This window comes from Tiliqua scincoides, chromosome 4 (assembly GCF_035046505.1).
Source record: "Tiliqua scincoides isolate rTilSci1 chromosome 4, rTilSci1.hap2, whole genome shotgun sequence".
Classification (NCBI taxonomy): Eukaryota; Metazoa; Chordata; class Lepidosauria; order Squamata; family Scincidae; genus Tiliqua; species Tiliqua scincoides.
In genome coordinates this window covers 102,323,785-102,344,245 of record NC_089824.1, presented here as the reverse complement: position 1 = coordinate 102,344,245, position 20,461 = coordinate 102,323,785, and the positions used below count along the sequence as shown (strand labels likewise).

At 41.4% G+C, this 20,461-nt stretch overlaps 1 protein-coding gene across 2 annotated transcripts in view; it reads left to right on the top strand.

Annotated features, from left to right (window-relative positions):
• RIN2 (Ras and Rab interactor 2) overlaps nucleotides 1-20,461 on the top strand; it is an 80,943-nt gene that overhangs the window by 41,576 nt on the left and 18,906 nt on the right. For both annotated transcript variants that reach the window (XM_066625129.1, XM_066625128.1), the window contains 6 exons: nucleotides 2,962-3,056; nucleotides 10,081-10,273; nucleotides 10,687-10,798; nucleotides 12,435-12,507; nucleotides 13,714-13,805; nucleotides 16,869-17,990. In XM_066625129.1, coding sequence (XP_066481226.1) covers nucleotides 2,962-3,056; nucleotides 10,081-10,273; nucleotides 10,687-10,798; nucleotides 12,435-12,507; nucleotides 13,714-13,805; nucleotides 16,869-17,990 — 1,687 coding nt within the window. The remainder of the gene's footprint in view (nucleotides 1-2,961; nucleotides 3,057-10,080; nucleotides 10,274-10,686; nucleotides 10,799-12,434; nucleotides 12,508-13,713; nucleotides 13,806-16,868; nucleotides 17,991-20,461) is intronic.

Below are 20,461 nucleotides of genomic sequence, written 5' to 3'. Positions count from 1 at the left end.
TGCTCCATCACAAGTAGAAACTGCAGAATGAGAAGTGATGCAGTTGGTCTCTAGGACTGCACCAATTTAAATGAACAGTGGAATCATATGTTACATAGAAATTAAGTTCTAAAGTCAGTGTGGAAGGCAAAATCTGCACATAGACAATATTACCCTTGAAAATATTGTTAGTCTATGACGATGATGAGAATGGTGATATGATTACTATGTCAATGGTGATATGACAGTGAAAGAAGAAGATGATGATTAGTGCAAATTTGCCTGCTCTCATCTCATGCTCACTCTTGGATATTTCCTATTGAGTGGAATGATGGACATTTTCACTCTCACTATTTAAGTTGTTGTTTTGGGTTGTGATTTTTTTTTTTGGGCCAAGCATGTATAGTTGAATTCACATAAGCTAATGATGCAACTGTGTTGATGATAGGACATGGAGGGTTTTGTCAAGCAGAACAATATACGATACAATTTGGCGCAAATATATTAGTGAAATTTTAACAATTTATATTGAATTGGTATTTTGGCAAAAGCTAAATAAAAAAAAATAAAAGTAATTCTATTGGGGGTAGCAGTTTGCAGTCATCTACAATTCCTCTGTGTATACTACACAGCAAATGGCAAAGGAAGAGTCTGGTCTGCCTAGGCTCTAAAACTCTTCCCTTGTAATTTTGTCAATAACAAGATAATCCTATATATTCACCTGTACCAAGATTAAACTGTTGAGTATTTTTTTAAATTAGAAATAAAAATGATATTTTATCAGAAATAAAAAGCAGATATTGAAAGTTGTGTGGCAAGTGTGGAGTTCTAAATCTACTTTACTTTATTCTTCTACAGAATCGTATAACATTAGGTATCATATCTTAAACAGTTATTCTAAAATACATTTTCAACAAAAAAAAATTTATCTATATATTATCTACTCCAGGAGGTTCCAACCTTTTTGACCCGAGGGCTGCATCGTATATCTGGCACAGTGTCAAGGGTTGGAAAAATAAATTAATAAATTTAAATACACACACCAAGGACTTCTGATATTTTTCCAAATAGAAAAGGGAGACACAGAATGAAGCCATGCTGCCCAAACCCCCATCCCACCAGAGGCAGCAGAACAACAACAAAAAAAAGTAAAACCAGATACACCTGAGGAATGAGCATCACCATGAGACATAATGGGAGACACCAGTCACTTCCAAGTTTTTTAAAAAATAGAAATGGAACACAGAAACGTGAAGCCATACTGCCCACCTGCTCAGCCACACCCCTCCCCATCTGAGAGAGCAGAATAATAATAAAAAAGTATCACCAAGGGATGAAATGGGAGACACCACACACTTAGAAATTGTACAATGTGGTGGCTATGGTGGAGGGCTCTCTCCCAATGCTGTTGTGCTCCTGCTCAACCCCTCAGCCCATCTACAAGGGGCTGTGAAGCAGCTGTGAAGGGCAAGAAGCAGCAGTGGCCATGCTTTTTGGCTCGCTGGTGGTGGCCGCAGAAGGTGCGCTGGCAGCAGCCATGATGGAGGGTGGCTGTGGTAGAGCGCTCTCTTGCGCTGCTCTTGTGGGTATGGCAGTGTCTGCAGAGGAGAGCAGCAGCGGCTGCAGAGGAAAGACCTGCCTTAGTCTCTGCGCAAGCTCCTGAGCTATACGTTTGAGCTTGTAAGAGCTCTAACGCTCGGCCCTCAGTTCATGCATGAGCTTGGCCCTCATGCCAATAAAGCTTGTGCCGGGCCAATGAGGAGGAGTCCAAGTGTCTGGTGGGCTGGAGGCTTGCTGGGGACTGAGGGCTTGCCACAGGCTGGATTGGGGCTCGCCAAGGGTTGCATCTGGCCCACAGGCCGGGGTTTGGGCATCCCTGATCTACTCATTAAATCCGTAATTCATTAGATGTATTTTCTCCTTCATGTGCAGGAAGTTCATGAATGGTTTCCAATTGTCCATAAAAGTCTTTACTGACTTCTGATTAAGAAAAATTGTATGTTTGTCCATTTCAGCTAAGTCCAATATCTTTACCCATCATTCTTCAACTGAACCTCTGGAACCTTCCAATACTTAGCATACAATATTCTTGCTGCAGTTGTCATATAGAAAAATATAGTTTCAAAATCTTTCTGAATCCAATCATCGAATATTCCCAACAAAAAAGCTTCTGGTTTCATTTGCAGATTTGCCTTAAGTATCATTTACATTTGCTGTATGTGTTGAATACGTTTTGACCTTTCCATTACAAGGCATCTTTTACTCTGGCAGGAAATCGGCTGTTTTCTGAAAAATTAAGTGCTGTGCTAGGTGAAAATAGTTAACATCTGACAGAATATTGAAAGAATGACCTTTTTGTTTGTATTGAGGCTATTAGAGCTGGTATTATATTGTGGCCAAGAGGTATCAGTGGTGACTCGAAGGCCCAGATTCAGATATTAGCCATTAACTTGCTAAATTGCTAGGACTTGCCTCCCTACTTTTGGGGTCTAAGCTGTTGGAGTTTTATCTGCAGTATGTTTTGGGGCCCATCTGGGAAAAAAGCAGATGAAAATTGAATAAAAAATAAAATAATGTGCCTACCTCCGAGGGCCATTTCAGGGATTATTAAGGTTTGAATACTTGCAATGTACTATATAAAGTATTTGCAAGTTTCTTGATTTTAGTGGAAGAGATAAGCACAGGCTTAAAGCTACAGTTCAGGGTTGGATTGAAAGTCTCTATGTGTTGAAACTATATTATCAATGTCTAGATATTAGTTACTAATAAGCCAGAATTTCCAGAGTACTCCTGTATTGTAATAAGCGTCTATTTTCCTCTCCCTGGGAAAGTCTTCCCATCCTGTTTGCCCCCCTTCAGGAAAGGGCAGTCCAAATTGGAAGGGTGAAAGAGTTCTAATCTTGAGTGACTCATCTTGGCGACGCTCATTTCCACATCTCTTCCACTTGCTTGATGTCATACTGTTTTTTCCCCCTCTTTTAGCTGATTGACACAATCGCTTCAGAAATCGGAGAACTGAAACAAGAAATGGTACAGACAGATCTGGTGCTGGAGGATGGACTCACCAGTATACAAAGGTGAAATAAATCTCTATATAGTAGTACCTGGTAGCGTGTGAGTGAGTATGGTGTGTTAGAAAGGTGATGTGTATTCTCATGTTAATTAATGTTTAGATATGTGATTATGAAATAATGTGTGGTGGTTTGTATAAACTTAAAAGCAGTTTACCGATGGCAGTGGCTGACAATGAAATCATCCATGTATGTATGTATATTTCTGCTTACTTCCAGCTTCCTATAACTAGTTAGTGTTTCCGGAAACATTATAGTTAATTCAGACAACTATCAGCTTGTGGAATCTTTAAGGGCTGGATGTGGAAATTAACCTAGCTTTCATTTTTGTTTATTTGGAGATTACAACCTCAACACGGGATGAGAGCCAGTGAATTGTGATTTAGACAAGCAAAAAAAAAAAAAAAAAAATCCCCAGTACCTAGAACTTGTTTCAATTTGAAATGATTTTGAAAGAGAAACTGTGTTCATGCCAATTTCAGAAAGGTCTATGAGGTTCTGTAACTTGAAAATCGGTTTGAAAGGTTTCAGCCTGAAAGATTCAGTTTTCAGTGCTCTTATTAGAGAGAGGCCAGTGGGACCCCAGTCTCTTTACTTCTTGTAATGGCTCCCTTAGCTCCTGTTTTTAGAGAACTATGGGGAGACTGTGATATGGCTGTTTGGAGCTCAGAGTGGGGTTTATGGATTTCATTAAGGGCCTCCTAGCTTTCCTTCATTATTGGAGTACTGCTCCTTTTGTTCTTGTGTATCACTGAATATTGTCCAAGATGTCTGTAACCATTCTCACTTATCACACACATGCATCTAGAGAGAGAGAGAGAGAGAGAGAGAGAGAGAGAGAGAGAGAGAGATTGGTACTTGTTAGCGTCAGTAGTTTGCAAAATGAGAGACTGCTTGACAGCTCATTCTGCTAAAAATATGATTGTTCTTAAAATTTCAATTTTAAACTAGGAAGTTTACTTAGGGCCCAATACTATCCAACTTTTCAGTGTTGGTGCTGGAGTATCAACGGGGGCGTATGCTGCATCCTACATTTTGGGTGCAACATTTGTTCCCTTAGCTTGGGCTGCATTGCAGCTGCATCTGTGCTGGAAAGATGAATAGGACTGGGTCCTTAAAGTGTTAATAGATTATTATTTCTACCAGTGTTTTGAAGATGGAAATAGGGAGACTCTGTTATGTAGTTGTAATGATAGCCCATTCTCACAGCAAGAATCAGTGTCTCATACCCTAATTCTTTGTTTGTCCTTTCTGGGTGGCAGTGATGCAACTAAGCAATATTTTCTTCAAGCGTATGGTGGGTTTATATATGGTTCTACTGTATATGTTCTACACACAAGAGAGCGGGTGCAGGCTTTGAACTCATGCCTCTAGCTCCCATTATAAAACAGTTAGTGTCAATTGAGGCCCACCTACAACCATTCATACCCAAGTAGGTCTTGTACTCCCCTTTTTGTGACATGGAAAGTAAGACAGTGTGAGAAGAGAACAGGTGTGGTGTGGGTGTAGCTTCTGCATCCTGCCACATGCAGAATGTATTGCAGTGGAATACAATGTATTCGGTGTATTGCAGGTATGGACCATTCCCACATATAAATGAATAAAACAGGTGACTGTTTTTACAGATTTACAGATCACTACATTATGAGCTACCTGTTTGCCCTGTTCTAGACCAGAGCAATGGGTGTCAATTTTATGAGTGAGTAATTTTATGAGTAACAAAATGGATATCAATTTTATGAGTTACTGAATTGCACATGCACACTCCACCAGCACTGCTATCCTTAGCTCTTGATTGGTTGCTGTACTAAGTAATGAGCTGGAACCAGCTTGGCACAAACAGTCCCATTCTCTTTAACCATCCCAGTCTCGTTGATATGAGCTAAGTCAGTGGCCTTATTCTGAATTAAATTATGTATTTCTACTAGTTTATGTATGTTATTTTACTTTACACTTTGGGCTGACCTCACTTTACCCTTGCCACATCTTGAGACAGGGAGAGAGCAAAGTAATTGGAATAGCTGCCTTTTGCCTGCTTTGATTTGATGGACCCTCCTTTTTTAGGCACAACTCCCTGTGTCTGCTATAGAGCAGTTTAACAGTCCAATCCTATCCAACTTTCCAGCACCGGTGCAACCGCAATGCAGCCCTGGGGTAAGGAAACAAATATTCCCATACCTTAAGGAGGCCTCTGTGACTGCATCCCCAACAAAGGAAGCAGTGCAAACCTCATGGTCACAACAGCACTGGCACTGGAAAATTGGATAGGATTGGGCACTGTGTTGGTTAACTGATGTCTTCCTTTTCTAACTCTTAATTCCATCCCAACAGTGCCTCCCTAATCTTGAAACCCTCTGTATAACATGGCAACATTTATAGAAATGCTTATGGCTTGCCTAGATTCCCCATTATGGTTGAAATCTGATAACTAGCATTATTTTAGAGATAGTATTGTTATTTTCTTACGAGTATTATTATTTTCTTGTTATTTTCGTATTTAACTATGACAATAGATGGAAGAACTGCTGCCTGTTGCTATGCTTATCAAAGACTGAGGGCTACTTCATACATTTCCACTACAGTATGGAAGTCACATCTATGTAGTCACTTCTGTGTAGTTAGTCCCATGGTAATGTCTCTATATAGCGTGGGACTTGACCTCAGGTGGTTAATGTAGTTACTGCTTATACTTACAGAAACAACCATGTCATCCATCTGTTCAGTATGATTCCTGTATACAGATGTTATTGGGGAACATGGAACACAATTACATATATTTTGAGAGGAAATGCCATTTTGCATCAAGACTGGATGCCACTTTCCCACTGACTAATATGCACAGGGAGTTATGAATCATTTTCCTGCTGTAAAGTGTGGCCTAGCATGAGCAATCTATAGAGTGATGATGGCAGGACATGAAATTTTGCTTCTAGGACATGGGCCCTAGAAAACTTAGGGTATTCTTCTTCCAAATAATTCAGTATTTGTCAGAATATAAATACCCTCCTGCATCCAAGCACAGATCAGTTGTCAATTCAGGAATCTCTCTGCCTGCCTTATGCCAAAATTGCTTGCAAGTTTAAACAATGAGTGTTGCAGTTCATTTAAACAATGAGTGTTCCTGCATTGGTGCTTCATTGCAATGCTGCATTGTGAAGTCATTAAATGAGCTCATAGTGATTGACCCAATCCTAACTAAATGTGCTGGCAGAATGTGTGTTCTGCTGGTGCAAGGTGCCACAAAAGAGCTGTAAAGCATTTTGTGGTCACGTAGGATGCCAGCACACCAATGGGAAGGCTGGAGCCTTCACCTGCATGCCGGTAGAGTGACAGAGGCCCACTGAAGCGGGTAAACTTGGAGTGGGGGAAGAGCAGAATGCTGAATGGGGTGCAGGAAGGACTAAATGGGGCAGGGAGGGGCATATTGGGCCTAATACAGGGGCAAGTTTGGCAGTAGTGCATGCCAAATCCTAACTCCTTTCCTGGGCCTGATTCACCTGCATGGATCAACGTGGACTTGTGCCAGCGATATTGCCAGCTCATGTCTGAGAGACTTGTTCTGGCTCCTGTGGCATACCCCAGGGCAAGGGGACAAATTCCATCTTACTCCGAGGAGACCTCAAGCAGCCCAAAATCCCCCATGGCATGGAGCGGAAGCTGCACCAGCACCATTGCATGGGGGTTTACGTGGGATTGAGCTGTGAGTTACATTAGAGTGTATAATTTTGCTCATGATCTGAAAGGTGGCTTGTCAACATGCCTCTTAAAATCACACAGCTTTTTATCCAAAGTCTGTGTCAGTTCTGTAATGACTGCTTCAAACAGTAATTAGAGAAAGCTTTTCAGTCTGGAAGCAGGGAAACTGCAAGCGTACATTCTAAACTGTACCGTCACATACCACATGATCAAAAGCTTGTGCTTGGTGGAAGAAAATTAGGACTTCAGAGTAGCAGGAGTGTAGCTTAGTACTATCAGTTTTTCTTAAAGCATGAAATGTATACACACACAACTTCTTGTGTTCTGCAGAAGAGAGGGGAACCCCTAAAAACTATACTAGAAGCTTCAAGAAATAACATAGAATGGCTTTTTTATTCATACAGGTGTGCGTCGCTTCATGACACTCAAGTGACACTAAATGAAGCCTCCAAAGCTGTGCTCCCCTCATCTCCAGGGGCTTTTCTGAGCTCCACAGAAGTAGTGTACATCCGCACTTTGCCTCTGCAAGTCTCAGAATGGCCTTTAGGCCAAACAATAGCAACTTGCAGTTTCCTCCAGGGGCTTCTCCCGGCCTCTGAATGTCTTACAAGTTGAACAAATGACGTTTCTGGTTTCCTTGGGAAACTGTGATTTATTTATTTTTTTGGCTGAAAAGGCCATTCTGAACCTCGCATAGGCAGCACGTGGACGCGCTATTTCTCTGCAGGCTCAGAAAATCCCTCAGAGGCGAGGGGAGCACAACTCTCTTCAGCTTTGGAGGCCTGAGGGAGAACTAGTGATTGGCAATGGAACATTGCAAATGCGGCCCGTTGCTTGTCAGAACATTGCAAAGTGATGTTCACCTGTATTTAAATGAAAAATGAATACAACTGTGTTTCCAGTTGATTTTTTTTAAATACTAGAAAAAAAAACCCAGGGCTGTTATGCTGGGTTAGGCGAAAGGCCCATTTAGTCCAGCTGCCTGTATATCACAGTAGTCCACCAGATACCTCAGGGAGCACACAAGTCAACAAGATACCTGTTGCTACTCCCTTGCATCAGGCGGTCTCATAATAATAGAGCATTCATAGCCCTTTACAAATATTAACTCAGTAATCCCCTTCTACTGTCTTATAAGGTAGAAAAATATAATTATCCCCATGCTGCATATGGGGAGGCTTGAACTGAGAGAATAATGACTTTCCTAAGGCACCTGGTGAGTGTGTGACTGAGGCTAGACTTGAACTGGGGGCTCACATTGCCTTAGCTCTACCACTTCAGCATAGTTCCCCTTCCAGCTTTAACATACTTTAGTTGTTAGCAGTTATAAGTTCCACTCTTTGTGAAGCTCAGGGCAGCCTATTTTGTTCTTCCCACCCCCATTTTCTCTTTGCAACAACCTGTGAAGTAGAATAGGCTGAGAAATTGTGATTGGCTCAAAGTCAGCCAGTGAAACTATATGGTTGTGCAGCTGTTTGACCCTCAGTCTTCCCAGCCCTAGTCCAACACGCTATACTGGTATGCTGTCTCCCAAATTAGGCAACACCTTTTTCCTAACAAGTGTTAATGAGATATTTGAAGGGATATGGATATCACCTTGTTTACCTACTGTAAAGTGCTGTGTGCTCCAGCAAATGCAGCATTTTAACATCATGGGGGTCTATTTTGTCTAAACAGGTATACTAGTAAAAGGATCATAGCTTAGTGTAGAGCACATACTTTGCATGCTGAAGATTCCAGGTCAAGTCTATGACATTTGCAGGTAGGGCTAGGAAAAGACCCTTGTCTGAATTCTTGGAAATCTGCTTTTGGTTAGAATAGACAAGACTGAGCTAGATGAACCCCAAAGGAAGATACAGCTTTTTATGTCCATATAGTAAACAAGTCTAGTAAAGGCATGATAATTTAACTGCCAGTTACAGGATTCCTCTCTAAACAGCTACTCTTCCCCAGGTGTAGTTATATTTCCATGTGTGGTCAGAAATCTGTACAAACACCTGTTGCATCCTGAAGATAGTTGCAGCTCAGGTGAGAAATCTACAACATTGGATAGAGATAATTAAAAAAAAAACAAAACAGATAAGGTGGTATACATCTCCTTATCACATATATACACAAATCTCATCTCTTTATCCTTGCAATGTGTCTCTGGTCTTGTCTGGTGTTCGTTTTTATTTTAAATGACAACACAGTGATGGTTGTGACTGCTTTAGCTGGTTTATGACATGAATTTTTCTAACCAGCTACTTAATTGCATGAATAGTAAATGGCATCATTAATGGTATATGACATTCTAGGTATGCATAAACGTAAGAACAGCCCCACTGGATCAAGCCATAGGCCCATCTAGTCCAGCTTCCTGTATCTCACAGCGGCCCACCAAATGCCCCAGGGAGCACACCAGATAACAAGAGACCTCATCCTGGTGCCCTCCCTTGCATCTGGCATTCTGACATAGCCCATTTCTAAAATCAGGAGGTTGCACATACACATCATGTCTCGTAACCCATAATGGATTTTTCCTCCAGAAACTTGTCCAATCCCCTTCTAAAGGCGTCCAGGCCAGATGCTGTCACCACATCCTGTGGCAAGGAGTTTCACAGACAGACCACACGCTGAGTAAAGAAATATTTTCTTTTGTCTGTCCTAAGCCTCCCAACACTCAATTTTAGTGGATAAGATACATAAGATGTGGTAGAGAAATCTGCATAGAAATGTTAGGTTAGCAAGAGATTATGCTGGCTGTCCAAGGATAACCAGCAACATACCCCATAACCAATTGAAGATGGCAACTACCACCCACTGTAGCAGTAGTTCTCAAACTTTTTAGCACTGGACCCACCTAAAAAAAAGTTTCACTTCACCAGCCACTCAAGCCTCTGAAGCTATAATGGGCAGCAGTAACCCCCCCCCCCAAAGTAGCAGGCTGTTTAACCTTTGATGAACATAGCCTAATCTACCCTGTCAGTTTTGCAAACAACCAAAAATTGGGTCGTGACCCACACTGTAGTATCCTCATGCCACATGGAGTGGTCACTGTCAATTCCAATTTTAGCAATTTTATTTTGCTAAAATTTTTAGCAATTTAAAGTTCTCATTTAACTGCAACACAGCCTTAATTAAATATTTAGGCCAGTGAGTCTGAATGACATGACCATCTGTAGAAAAACCATCTGCAATGCATTGTGTACTAGAAAGTGCTGTTTGTTAGCACGACACTTTGCTAAAGGTTGGTATTGAAAGACTAGTACCCAAGTGCAAAAGTACTGATGGCTTCTTGTACAAAGAAATTCTGGTTTTAACGTTTTTGTTTTTGTTTTGTTTTTGTTTATAGCCTAAAGAAAGACATGGACAGCGTGTGTCCAGATCAGAAAGATGTAAAAAGCTTCCCACGAGATTCTGGATACAACAGCCTGCCCAACAAGCTCAGCATACTAGATAAACTTCTTCATACACACCCTGTTTGGTTACAACTTGGCTTGAATGATGCGGAAGCAACGCAGATTCTGCAGTCTGAGCCTCCTGGAGTAAGAGGCATTTTCCAGTTGACCTTAAAAGCAAGGGGAATATATATTTGGGATACTTTTTCTTTATTATTGTTTAGCATAGATTCTTTTTCACGACACTGATCCAGACTCAGGTCCCTTTCTCACATACACAGTAGTGGGTACAGAATCATAAAAGCTGTCTTTGCTTTGACCTAATACATGTGACCCACAAGCTTGTGTGGGTGGGAGTGAAATATGCAACTTGGATTAGAACATCATTAAGAGTGGGTAATTTGAACCATAGAACAGCTTGCCTAATGAAATACTAAACCATGGTGTGTAGGTCTTTCAAGTTGCTGGGCTCATTGTTGACTTTTCTAAGTGATTACTCATATCGCCAATAAGTGTATTAAAGATATTGCTTTTTCTTCTTTTTTTGCAATTTTTAATAGACATTTCTTGTTAGAAAATCTACAAAAATGCAAAAGAAAGTCTTATCTTTACGTCTGCCAAATGATTTTGGATCATGTGTCAAGGAATTTGCAATAAAAGAGAGCACCTATAGTAAGTACTTCTTTAAAAAATGTATCTTAAATAAATCTCCAGGAATAGCAACAGTCTGAGTTGGCAACTCTAGATCTATTTGACAGAGCTATCTCTGGGCCACTGAGGACACAGCTGATACACTAGCCTAACCTGAACAAAAGTACTTGGGCCACAGTTGGCATTTGGGCATCCAGATACAAGATTGGGTCCAGGCCCATTCTTAAGATGCAAACCTGCTTTTTGAAGGGCAGTGCAAACCCACCCAGAACAGACCAATAGTGTATAAACTGGGTTGCAGAGTTACTAAATAAAGGCATCTCTGGATTTAATTGTGATTTAATTTAGGCATTTAATTTTTGCATTTTTTCCAAGTATTTCCTCCTGAAACATGCTTTCTCAGTCCAGTAATAGAAATGCACTGTTGAGTTACCTGGGCAGCTAATAGTAACATGCTCTGTACTGTGTTGCCAATCCTCCCAGATTAGTCTTGAGTTTCCAAGAATCTTCTTCAATCTCCAGGTGACTACTGAAAGCAATTCTGGAGATTTTAACAGGACTTTCTGGAATTTCCAACATTTCTAGCAGGTTGGAAAAATAAGTTTCCAGGAAAAGCTTCAGTCTGCGTTGGCAAACCTAGTTCTATGACGGAGCTATCTCTGGGTTACTGAAGAACTTGTTTACTTCTAGCACCTTCATTTAGTTAGGAAGGTACTTGGATTTCATCCAGCTCTTAGAGGTCAAAACTATATAAAAGAATTTCCTTGTCCTGTCATAGTAGTTAGAATGTCACTAAAATGGGAATTTTCTTTCTGACAGGGTTAAATGAAAACTATAAAGGCAGTCACACCTTCCTTTCCTCTAACTGAGAATATAATTTAGGATTTGTTCATAATTGTTAACATGCCCTGATTGACAGGCCCATCTCTGTGTGAACACTTAGAAGCAACTGAGAGGTAATCCATAGCTTACTGCATGTATAAACTTGTCACAGGGCTTATTATTATTAAGAATATTTACATACCACTTTTCAATAGGAGTAGTTCACAAAGTGGTTAACTGCTTCCTATTTAGCGTTGGAGCTAGTTTCATCAATTATTCAGGTTGTTGGCGACCTGCTCTGTGGTGCTATAAGCTTAAATGCTTCTTATAGCAAACTGTTTAAACAACAAAATGTTGCCCCAGTAAGCTTTTTAACAATGTTAATGGGCATGCAGGAGGTTGCGGGGGGCTTTTATTTTAATGGCGTCCCATATTTGGCTTCCACATCTGCGGGATCCATGGACTTGATCCCCTGCAGATATGGGAGTGCGCTTTTACTCTAATTGTAAAGTCATCTTAATGTACACCGGAGCCTCTGAATGAGTTTATTGCAACTGTGGTTGGAAGGGCAAGTAATTTCAACAGAGGAAATGGTTTTTCTGACGTATCCTAGCCTGAAGATTCAGAATGTGCCTGTTGTGCAATTCAAATGTTGTTGTGACACATTTAGCCAAGTATTAAGGCTTTTTAAAGCCTGTTGCTGCAGAAAGTTGACTAAGACATTCCAGATGGCTGTTCTCTTATTACAAATTTGTGTTGTGAATTTATTACTACATAGAAAGTGCATTTGATGATGTTTCTTAGAACTTGAGCTTGTTTTTCTTTTGTTTTTCAGCTTTTTCCTTGGAAGGCTCAGGAATAAGTTTTGCTGATTTATTCAGACTCATTGCTTTCTACTGTATAAGCAGGTAAGACTGAATGTACCTAGATTAATCTTAAAATTATACTTATGACTGCTCTTTAAACAGATTTCTCAGAGGATACAAATTTCAAAAGACTTTGTCAATGGATATGATGGCAGTTATGGTACATGAAGTGGGGGTATCCCTGGAAGAAGACCAAATTCACTGACCTGTTTTGTCCAACTGCTATTCAGCATTTCCACCCCCAAAACTGACCCCATCACTGATCTTTCCACCAGAGCATTTTTAAATTGGATGTACTTGAATGCTGTATTTGCATATTATCCTTTCCCCTCAAAATCCTTGTGTCCATAAGGTTGTGAGCCACTCGGGCAGGGATGTGTATTTGCTTAGCTTAAGGAAATGTTAGTGTGTTTAATAAAAACATTAGTTGCATAAGGATTTACAGTGTACAAAATAAATGCGCGTTTATTAACAGCTACTGAGTAGAAACCAGACAAAACTAGGAGCATTGCTACCGGTAGACCTCAAAAAATTTGCCCTGCCCCTGTGATAAGCATAAACATATTGTCTTCTCAGTCTGTATCCCCTGACACCTTGTGTCTCAAGAACACCTCAGTTTTGTATCCCCTTTGTCTTACTGGTTAAAGCCTATTGCAAAGACAAACGAAAAACCCCAATCCAACAAAATACTATTCCAGGGGAAAAAATAAAAGCAATGCTGCTGTTTGGACTGAGTCTCTTGATTGTATTTCCTTCCAAGTGAAGCCAGTTTGGAACAGAGTATCGGAGTTAGACAAGGTAGATCAGAGTTCATATCCCCCTTTTAGCCATGAAATTCATTGTGTGGCCATAGGGCTGTCTTTCAACCTATCCTACCTCAGAAGGCTTTTGGAAAGCTAAAATGGGACATGTCGCAGAGTTCTTTGGCGGAAGAGTGGGATTCAAACAAGCAGTGCACCACCCTGTCTGGGATGGCAGTGAGATCGCAAACCCTCTTCTGCCATCGCCTTTTCTTCCAGGAGAACCCAGAAGCGACGTCACAACGTAACCGCCCCAAGTGCCGCTGCCTCTAGCGACGCCTCTTTCTCAAACAGATGCACCCTAGAGACTATCCAAAGAGAAGCTTGTACTGAAATAAGGGAAGAGGTGAAAGAGAAATCTCTTTCAAATGTCTGGAATCTTTGCATATGTTTTAAAAGATGGATGTGCAAAGCATGCTAACGTTATAATCCTTTATTTCCAATCAAGGGATGTCTTGCCATTCACCTTGAAGTTGCCTCATGCTATTGCAACAGCAACGACGGAGACTAAACTTGAAGAGGTGGCTCAGCTGGGACTAAGTAAGTATTCAGTAAAGACCATCTGAAGTAATAGTAGCATAATTGTGAACAAGGCTAGCATTTAGTCAAAATGAAGATAAATAGAATATTCTATTTTATTAACATGAGTAACCTTGGAGAGGCAATGCTCTTAAACCTCCATGCATATCTTAAAACGCCTGTCATTTTTAATTTTTTTCCCTGATAATCTTTAATTCCCTGGTCTGCCAATGTTCTTTTGCCACAGATGCCACATTCTTCACACTTCTTTTGCTGCTAGGTTGATAAATGAAAGGCTGGTCAGTACCTCTCAAGGGGCTGGATCTGGCCCAAGGGCTGCCAGTTATTGGACTCCCATCCTAAGTGTTTGGGCTGCCATGCCTCTCTCTTTTGTTATTGATTGGAGATCAGAGCCCCAAGCCAGCAATGGTTGAGTAATACATTTCTTTCCTTTCCTATCCCCACCATTTATGGCTGATTCACTGAGCTCCAGCAAGTTTTTGTTAGCTTTTCATGTACTGTCTGTCCTCCCACCCCCTACCAGTCAATAATACCTTTATTGGCATATAAACAGGTAAACAAAATTACAACAGTCTCTAAAAGAATAAACATGATGGAGAGGGGATGTGGGAAATAGTTCAAGAGAAGAGGGAAAAAGAGAAAAGAGTTCAGGAAGGGGGGGATATTTTAATAATTTGACCCCCTACCACAGGGGTAGTATATGTGTGGTTATTGTATCCCATTTCTTTGCTCCTGTGCCTGCCCTATGATGTAGATTAGGTTGTGATACAGTGACTACCCAAGGAGATCCAGTGAATGTCATGGCTGCTTTGAACCTGGGCCTCTGCACACCAAGTCAAACTTGCCTGCTTCATCGCACTGATTTTTGCAGGACACACTTTCCTAACAAATCAAATAAATAAATAACAATATCAATTTAAGGATAAACCTGTATCTGTATAGATATATCTGTTGAGTTCCTATATCCTTATAATGCTGAACTCTACATTGGTGCCAATTGTTCTGTAGCCAAAACAGGACCACCCCCAGAGAAGAGTCTGAGTGCTCAGGACAATCCTGTGATTTGCAGAGGTTAAAAACCTTTAAAATTAGACCACCCAGAAGAAACAAAAATTCCAAAAACATTAATTCCTGAAAATCATGCCTGCTACTGCCTCAATCTGCTCTGTGAAGGTTTCACCCCTCAACTTGAAGGCTGCACAGTGGAGGGCAGGGCACACATGTGTATGTTTAAAAATAACCTGTTGTGGTATTACAGGGAAGGGGGGGGAAGAGCTGGAACACTGTAGGAAAGACTGACCTCGAGAGAGAGAAGGAAGGTAAACCAAGGGGCTGGGCTGGTCAGTTTGGATGGCAGATCATGATAGGAAGGAAGTGGCTGCCCTTGCCTCCACAAAGGAGCAGAGATTTTGTGCATCAGACAACGCAGAACGCAAACCTTGCCATGCCCAGAAGATGGCCTTCTGCTTAGTGAATGCCTGCTTGCCTCTTGCTCTTGGGAGCTGCCAGTATAGGCTTCATTTGCAGTGGGGTGAGAGAGGAGGGAGCCAAACCAAGGCCCAGAAATCTCCACAACCAGCAGCAGTTAAAGCAGTCTGAGACCACAAACAGGAAGGGCTCCTTGTCAGCTGTTTGTGAGAGATGTCTTAAACAGTTTCTTTCAAAGTCCCTCAAACTTTCTAATAGTTGTTGTTTTTACCCATAGCAATCTTAAACCACCAGTTATTTGTTTAATCAAAAGTAAGTCCAAATTATTTCAAACGGACTGACTTCCAAGTAAGTGCACAGAATTGCAGCCTGAATGTTTTATTGCAACAAACTGAAAACAGTAAGATTTATTTCCACAGAACAAAGTAGATGACTTCTAATAAAATATCCTATGACTGCCAGCTAAAGTTAAAGTAATTGACAAAAAAAAGGAACAACTAATGGTCTGAATTTGGCCTTTTCCCCTCAAAAGTAAGCCCTACAGAGTACGTCCAGTGAGCTTACTCGAAGGAAAAATGTGCCTAGGACTATAGCCCAACAACCCAGTGCTGTGAAATTCAATAGGACTTGCTCCAAGAAGTGGACTTACAGTAACATTTTGTTGATAACCCCTATTTGTTACCCATGTATTTGTTCTTCACTGGAAAGCTCAACATGGAAAGTTCAGCATAACTGTTGTTGGGCAGGATGGTGGCTACTCAAATTTCTCTATTCAAACATTGATTAGGCTCATAGCTACTTAACTAAGTTAGCTCTGGTATCGGGTATTCTGATAAACTATGTAGATGTTGTGGTTGTAGATTGCCTGTGTTGGGGGTGGGGTTTGAACTCTTGCAGGTTTTTCTCAACTCTGATTTCTAGATCTCTTAGGTGGGGGGGGGCATGTATGAGAGAAGCTGTGTGTACAGAAGTAGCTGCTATAGAAAGCAGCAAGCTGCATTCATTCCCTTCATAAAGAGAGGTGGGCTAACACAAAGCATGGTTTGGCATGAAGTCTCCATTAAGCCATGAAGGAAGAGATATTAGAGGAGTCTGTTTAGGAGGCCACTCTTGGCACTGCCATTATCTTTTGCAGAAGCAGTGGGGTCCTAAGCCTTACAAGGTCTCTTCCATTATATTCAAAACAAGTGAAGGTGCACCTGTGTGAGAGGTTTTCAGGAGAAATGTATGTGCATGGCTGTTTACAGGATTCACTGCATGCTTTAAGAATCTTTGTTTTTGGAAACGTGGGAGGGCCTATCGCAAGACAGACAATGGCCTCAGTCTCTGGATTTGAGCCAGAGAGGTGAAATGGACAGATCTGACCAGTGGGGCTCATTCTGATGGAATATTCTCCTGAGTAAGCCCCATTGAACTGAAGCCTGTGCAGGAGGACTTTCTGGTGAATTGTGTCCCATGATTTGGGTGGAGGGGAGAGGTGCCACTTGGATTTTCCCCTTGGAGCCCAGAATGTCTTGGGTTGCCCCTTTCAGGAAAACCAAACTCTGTCTGACAGCAACAGTGGTTGAGCAGAGTATTCTGAACACCAGCTGTATATTGCTTGCATTCTTGCATTAACTAAATAATGACTTTCAGATTTTTGGAGCTCTCCAGCGAACAGCAGACTGCAAAATCCTTCACCCCTCCAGAAGCCTCTGCCTTCAGACAGCCTTTATAAAAGCTCCCAGCAGCTCTGCCTCATAAATGGAGTGCATTCTATAAGAACCAGAACGCCTTCAGAGCTGGAGTGCAGCCAGACCAATGGAGCCTTATGTTTTATTAACCCTCTCTTCTTGAAAGTGCATAGCCAGGATGTCAGTGGAAATCTGAAAAAGCAGTGCCCGAGAACTCAAGATGTGAGCAGCCCGGACAGAACCCATTCTCCTCCTCCCAGGCCTCCCCCACCTTCTATTCATAGCCTCCTTGCAAGCCCTCAGCTGTCCAGGACTGTAAACCAGGCAGAAACTGTCAACCACAGCAAGCATTGGAACGTGGATTCACTGCAGAAGAGACCAACCCCTATCCCACCGCCTCGCCTGAAGAAGAAGGCACTCACTTTAGAAGCAGAGAGCAATGCAAAGAGCTTGGCAGTAATTCTACCAAGCTGCAACTCTGTGCGTGGGCCTGAAGCTGCTAGCATTCCAGGTGGAGCCCCGCCTCAGCAAAGTTTACCAGACAACCAAAAGTGCTTGGTTGCAGGCTCTGAGTCACAAGTGCAGTGGAATGGAGGCAGGCAGAGACTAAGCGACATGAGCCTTTCCACATCCTCCTCTGACTCGCTGGATTTTGATCGGAGCATGCCACTCTTTGCTTACGATGGGGATACTAACAGCAGCCTGGAAGAATACGAAGGGGAAAGTGACCAAGAGAGCATGGCACCACCCTTGAAGCCCAAGAAGAAAAGGACCAGCTCTTTTGTAATCCCTAAAATTGTTAAATCCCAGCTGCGGAAAGTGAGTGGAGTTTTCAGTTCCTTCATGACTCCTGAGAAGAGGATGATCAAAAAAATAGCCGAGATGTCTCGAGACAAGCGCACCTATTTTGGGTGCCTCGTTCAAGACTATGTCAGCTTCCTACAGGAGAACAAGGAGTGCCACGTTTCCAGCACGGATATGCTTCAGACTATTCGGCAGTTTATGACCCAAGTCAAGAGCTACTTGTCTCAGAGTTCGGAACTGGATCCTCCCATTGAATCACTGATTCCAGAAGACCAAATAGGTAAGAAACTATGGGGCTTGTTTGTCTTGTAGCACCTGTCAAAAAATCATAATGAAAACAACTATCCTGTCCCTGTGGTTGCATTTTCCTTTCCAGTTTGAAAATCCAGGTTTTTTAAATAGAGAAGCAGCAGCTGCTTCTGTGTGTTACATTTGAAATTTTCCCTTGTATTTTTTTAGATGAAAAAACTATTAGTTTGTTCTTTGACAACAGCACTACTAAAGCACATGGTGTGTTAGAGCAGCATCAGCAAAAGACATCCCTGTCCGAACAGGTTTATGATCAAACAGTGGCTGGGGCGGGTATAAGGGTAATAGGCGATGAATGCAGTTGTATACACTTTGTTTCAAAAAAAACATAGCAGTATGCTAGAACTCCAAAGCTGATAAAGAAGTTCGTCTGCAGACCCTTTACACGCGACTTGAGAGAGAGACCATTAAATCAAGCACAATTTAAATGATACTCTCCTCATGGGGAGATGATAATTAATGTGATATTTTAAATCATTTAGCTATGTTCTCACATGCTGTTTTATCTCGGTATCCATGATTGTGTTGTGTCTTTTTGTTTGTATGACACTGTTGGTGTTTAGACTGGGTCAGTCTTTGAAATAAGCAGGCATACAGCCTGCATGCCTAGTGCCACCTATATTTTAACCATATATTGCAGAGACTAAAACTAAGCATCTTATTAATACAAATACTTGTTGTTTTTCTATTTCTCAGTTTGTATCTTACGGTTTTGCCTTTAGGTTGCATGTTGGTGATGTGGAACTGTGTGGTGATGGCATCTGGCCTAGATGCCTTTAAAAGGGGATTAGACAAGTTTCTGGAGGAAAAATCCATTACGGGTTACAAGATGATGTATATGTGCAACCTCCTGATTTTAGAAATGGGCTATGTCAGAATGCCAGATGCAGGGGAAGGCACCAGGATGACGGTCTCTTGTTGTCTTGTGTGCTCCCTGGGGCATTTGGTGGGCCGCTGTGAGACACAGGAGGCTGGACTAGATGGGCCTATGGCCTGATCCAGTGGGGCTGTTTCTTATGTTCTTAACTTTTCATTTCACACCTTGTTTCATCTCTGGGGTGTGTCTGGTACATACATAAGCATTTTTGTGTTGCCTGTAGAGGGATGGGTGTCAAAAGGCAATTAGCTCCTTCGGATGTTATATCTGTCTACTTTTATATGTTCGAATGGCCATAGTTTAAATATGACTTGAAAACGACACTGAAAATAAACTCCCCCCTGGCAAAATACTTTCCTTGTGAGCTCACTTTACTGAGCTGTTTTTCTCTCCATTGCCTCTGTTCTCATATTTTGTTGGAAGTCCAGCATAGGAATTCATACGGAATGCTGGCTGATAACCATTCTCAGAGAAAGTAGTTAAGTGTTTTTGTATTAAAACTTTGGCAAGTTCTGAATTGAGTTTCTATTTCCATATGTTTGACTCATTGTTGATCTAGCATTGATGGAACACATTGTTAGGGATCCTGTGATTCCTTTTTTTTTCTAAGCTCTAGTATGAAAGATAGTACAGAGTGCTGAGATTTTGCAGTGCTCCAAAACTTTGTCCTTGTGTTTAGCACCATTAAATGTCTCTTTACATTTCACAGAGAATGTTGGTTTTCTTCTGCTCTGTTTGTGTTGGGCTTTTGCTGCATACTATACTGCAAGGGTGTGGTGTGGTTTAGTTTAGTTATGTTTACTTTGGTTGCTTGCTAAAATGATAACTTTTTGTATGTTGATGACTGTAGAGCATTGTGTGTTACTGGGTTGAGTTGAATTGAGTTGAGGACTTAATGGCCTATAAGCAATTTCGAATTATGCTGAGAGGCAGTTTAAGCAAACAGAAACCTCTGCTTTTGAACAATTCTGCTGCCTTCACCAGACTTGAGGTTTGCAAGTAACCACAGCAGGAACATCAGATGTTGCTGATTTAAGCACAGATTTGTGGCTGACAGATTGAGTCATTCTATACAGACAATGGAAGAAAGACCTGTTTAATCCACTTATTACATGCTTAATTTTGCCACTCTTAAGTTCTTTAAGGCAAACACAAGTTAGGCCTAGATAAATTGTTGCATACTGCACTTTACAGATTGAACTGATGAGTTTCATTTACTTTCTGTGACGTTACAACATTGCTTATACTGTAGTGTAGTATCACAATGCCACCTGGACTTAGTGCATTCTTATTGCAACTACTCATTTCTTGATGGTATAGCAAAAGCTTTTGCATCAGTACAACTGAGATATTTCAGTTAGAGGCCTGTTTTTAAGGTTCATAGAAAGAATGAAGAGCAATATTTTATGTAGTGTGTGTGTGTTGAGTGTCCTTCACACTGATTGTCTTAAGCATGACACTAGCCCTGCTTGATCAGGCCAAGCTTATTTAATCCAACATCCTGTTTCCAGCCTTGATCAACCAGATGCTTCAGGGAAACCCTTAAATAGTGCGTGAAGGCAATG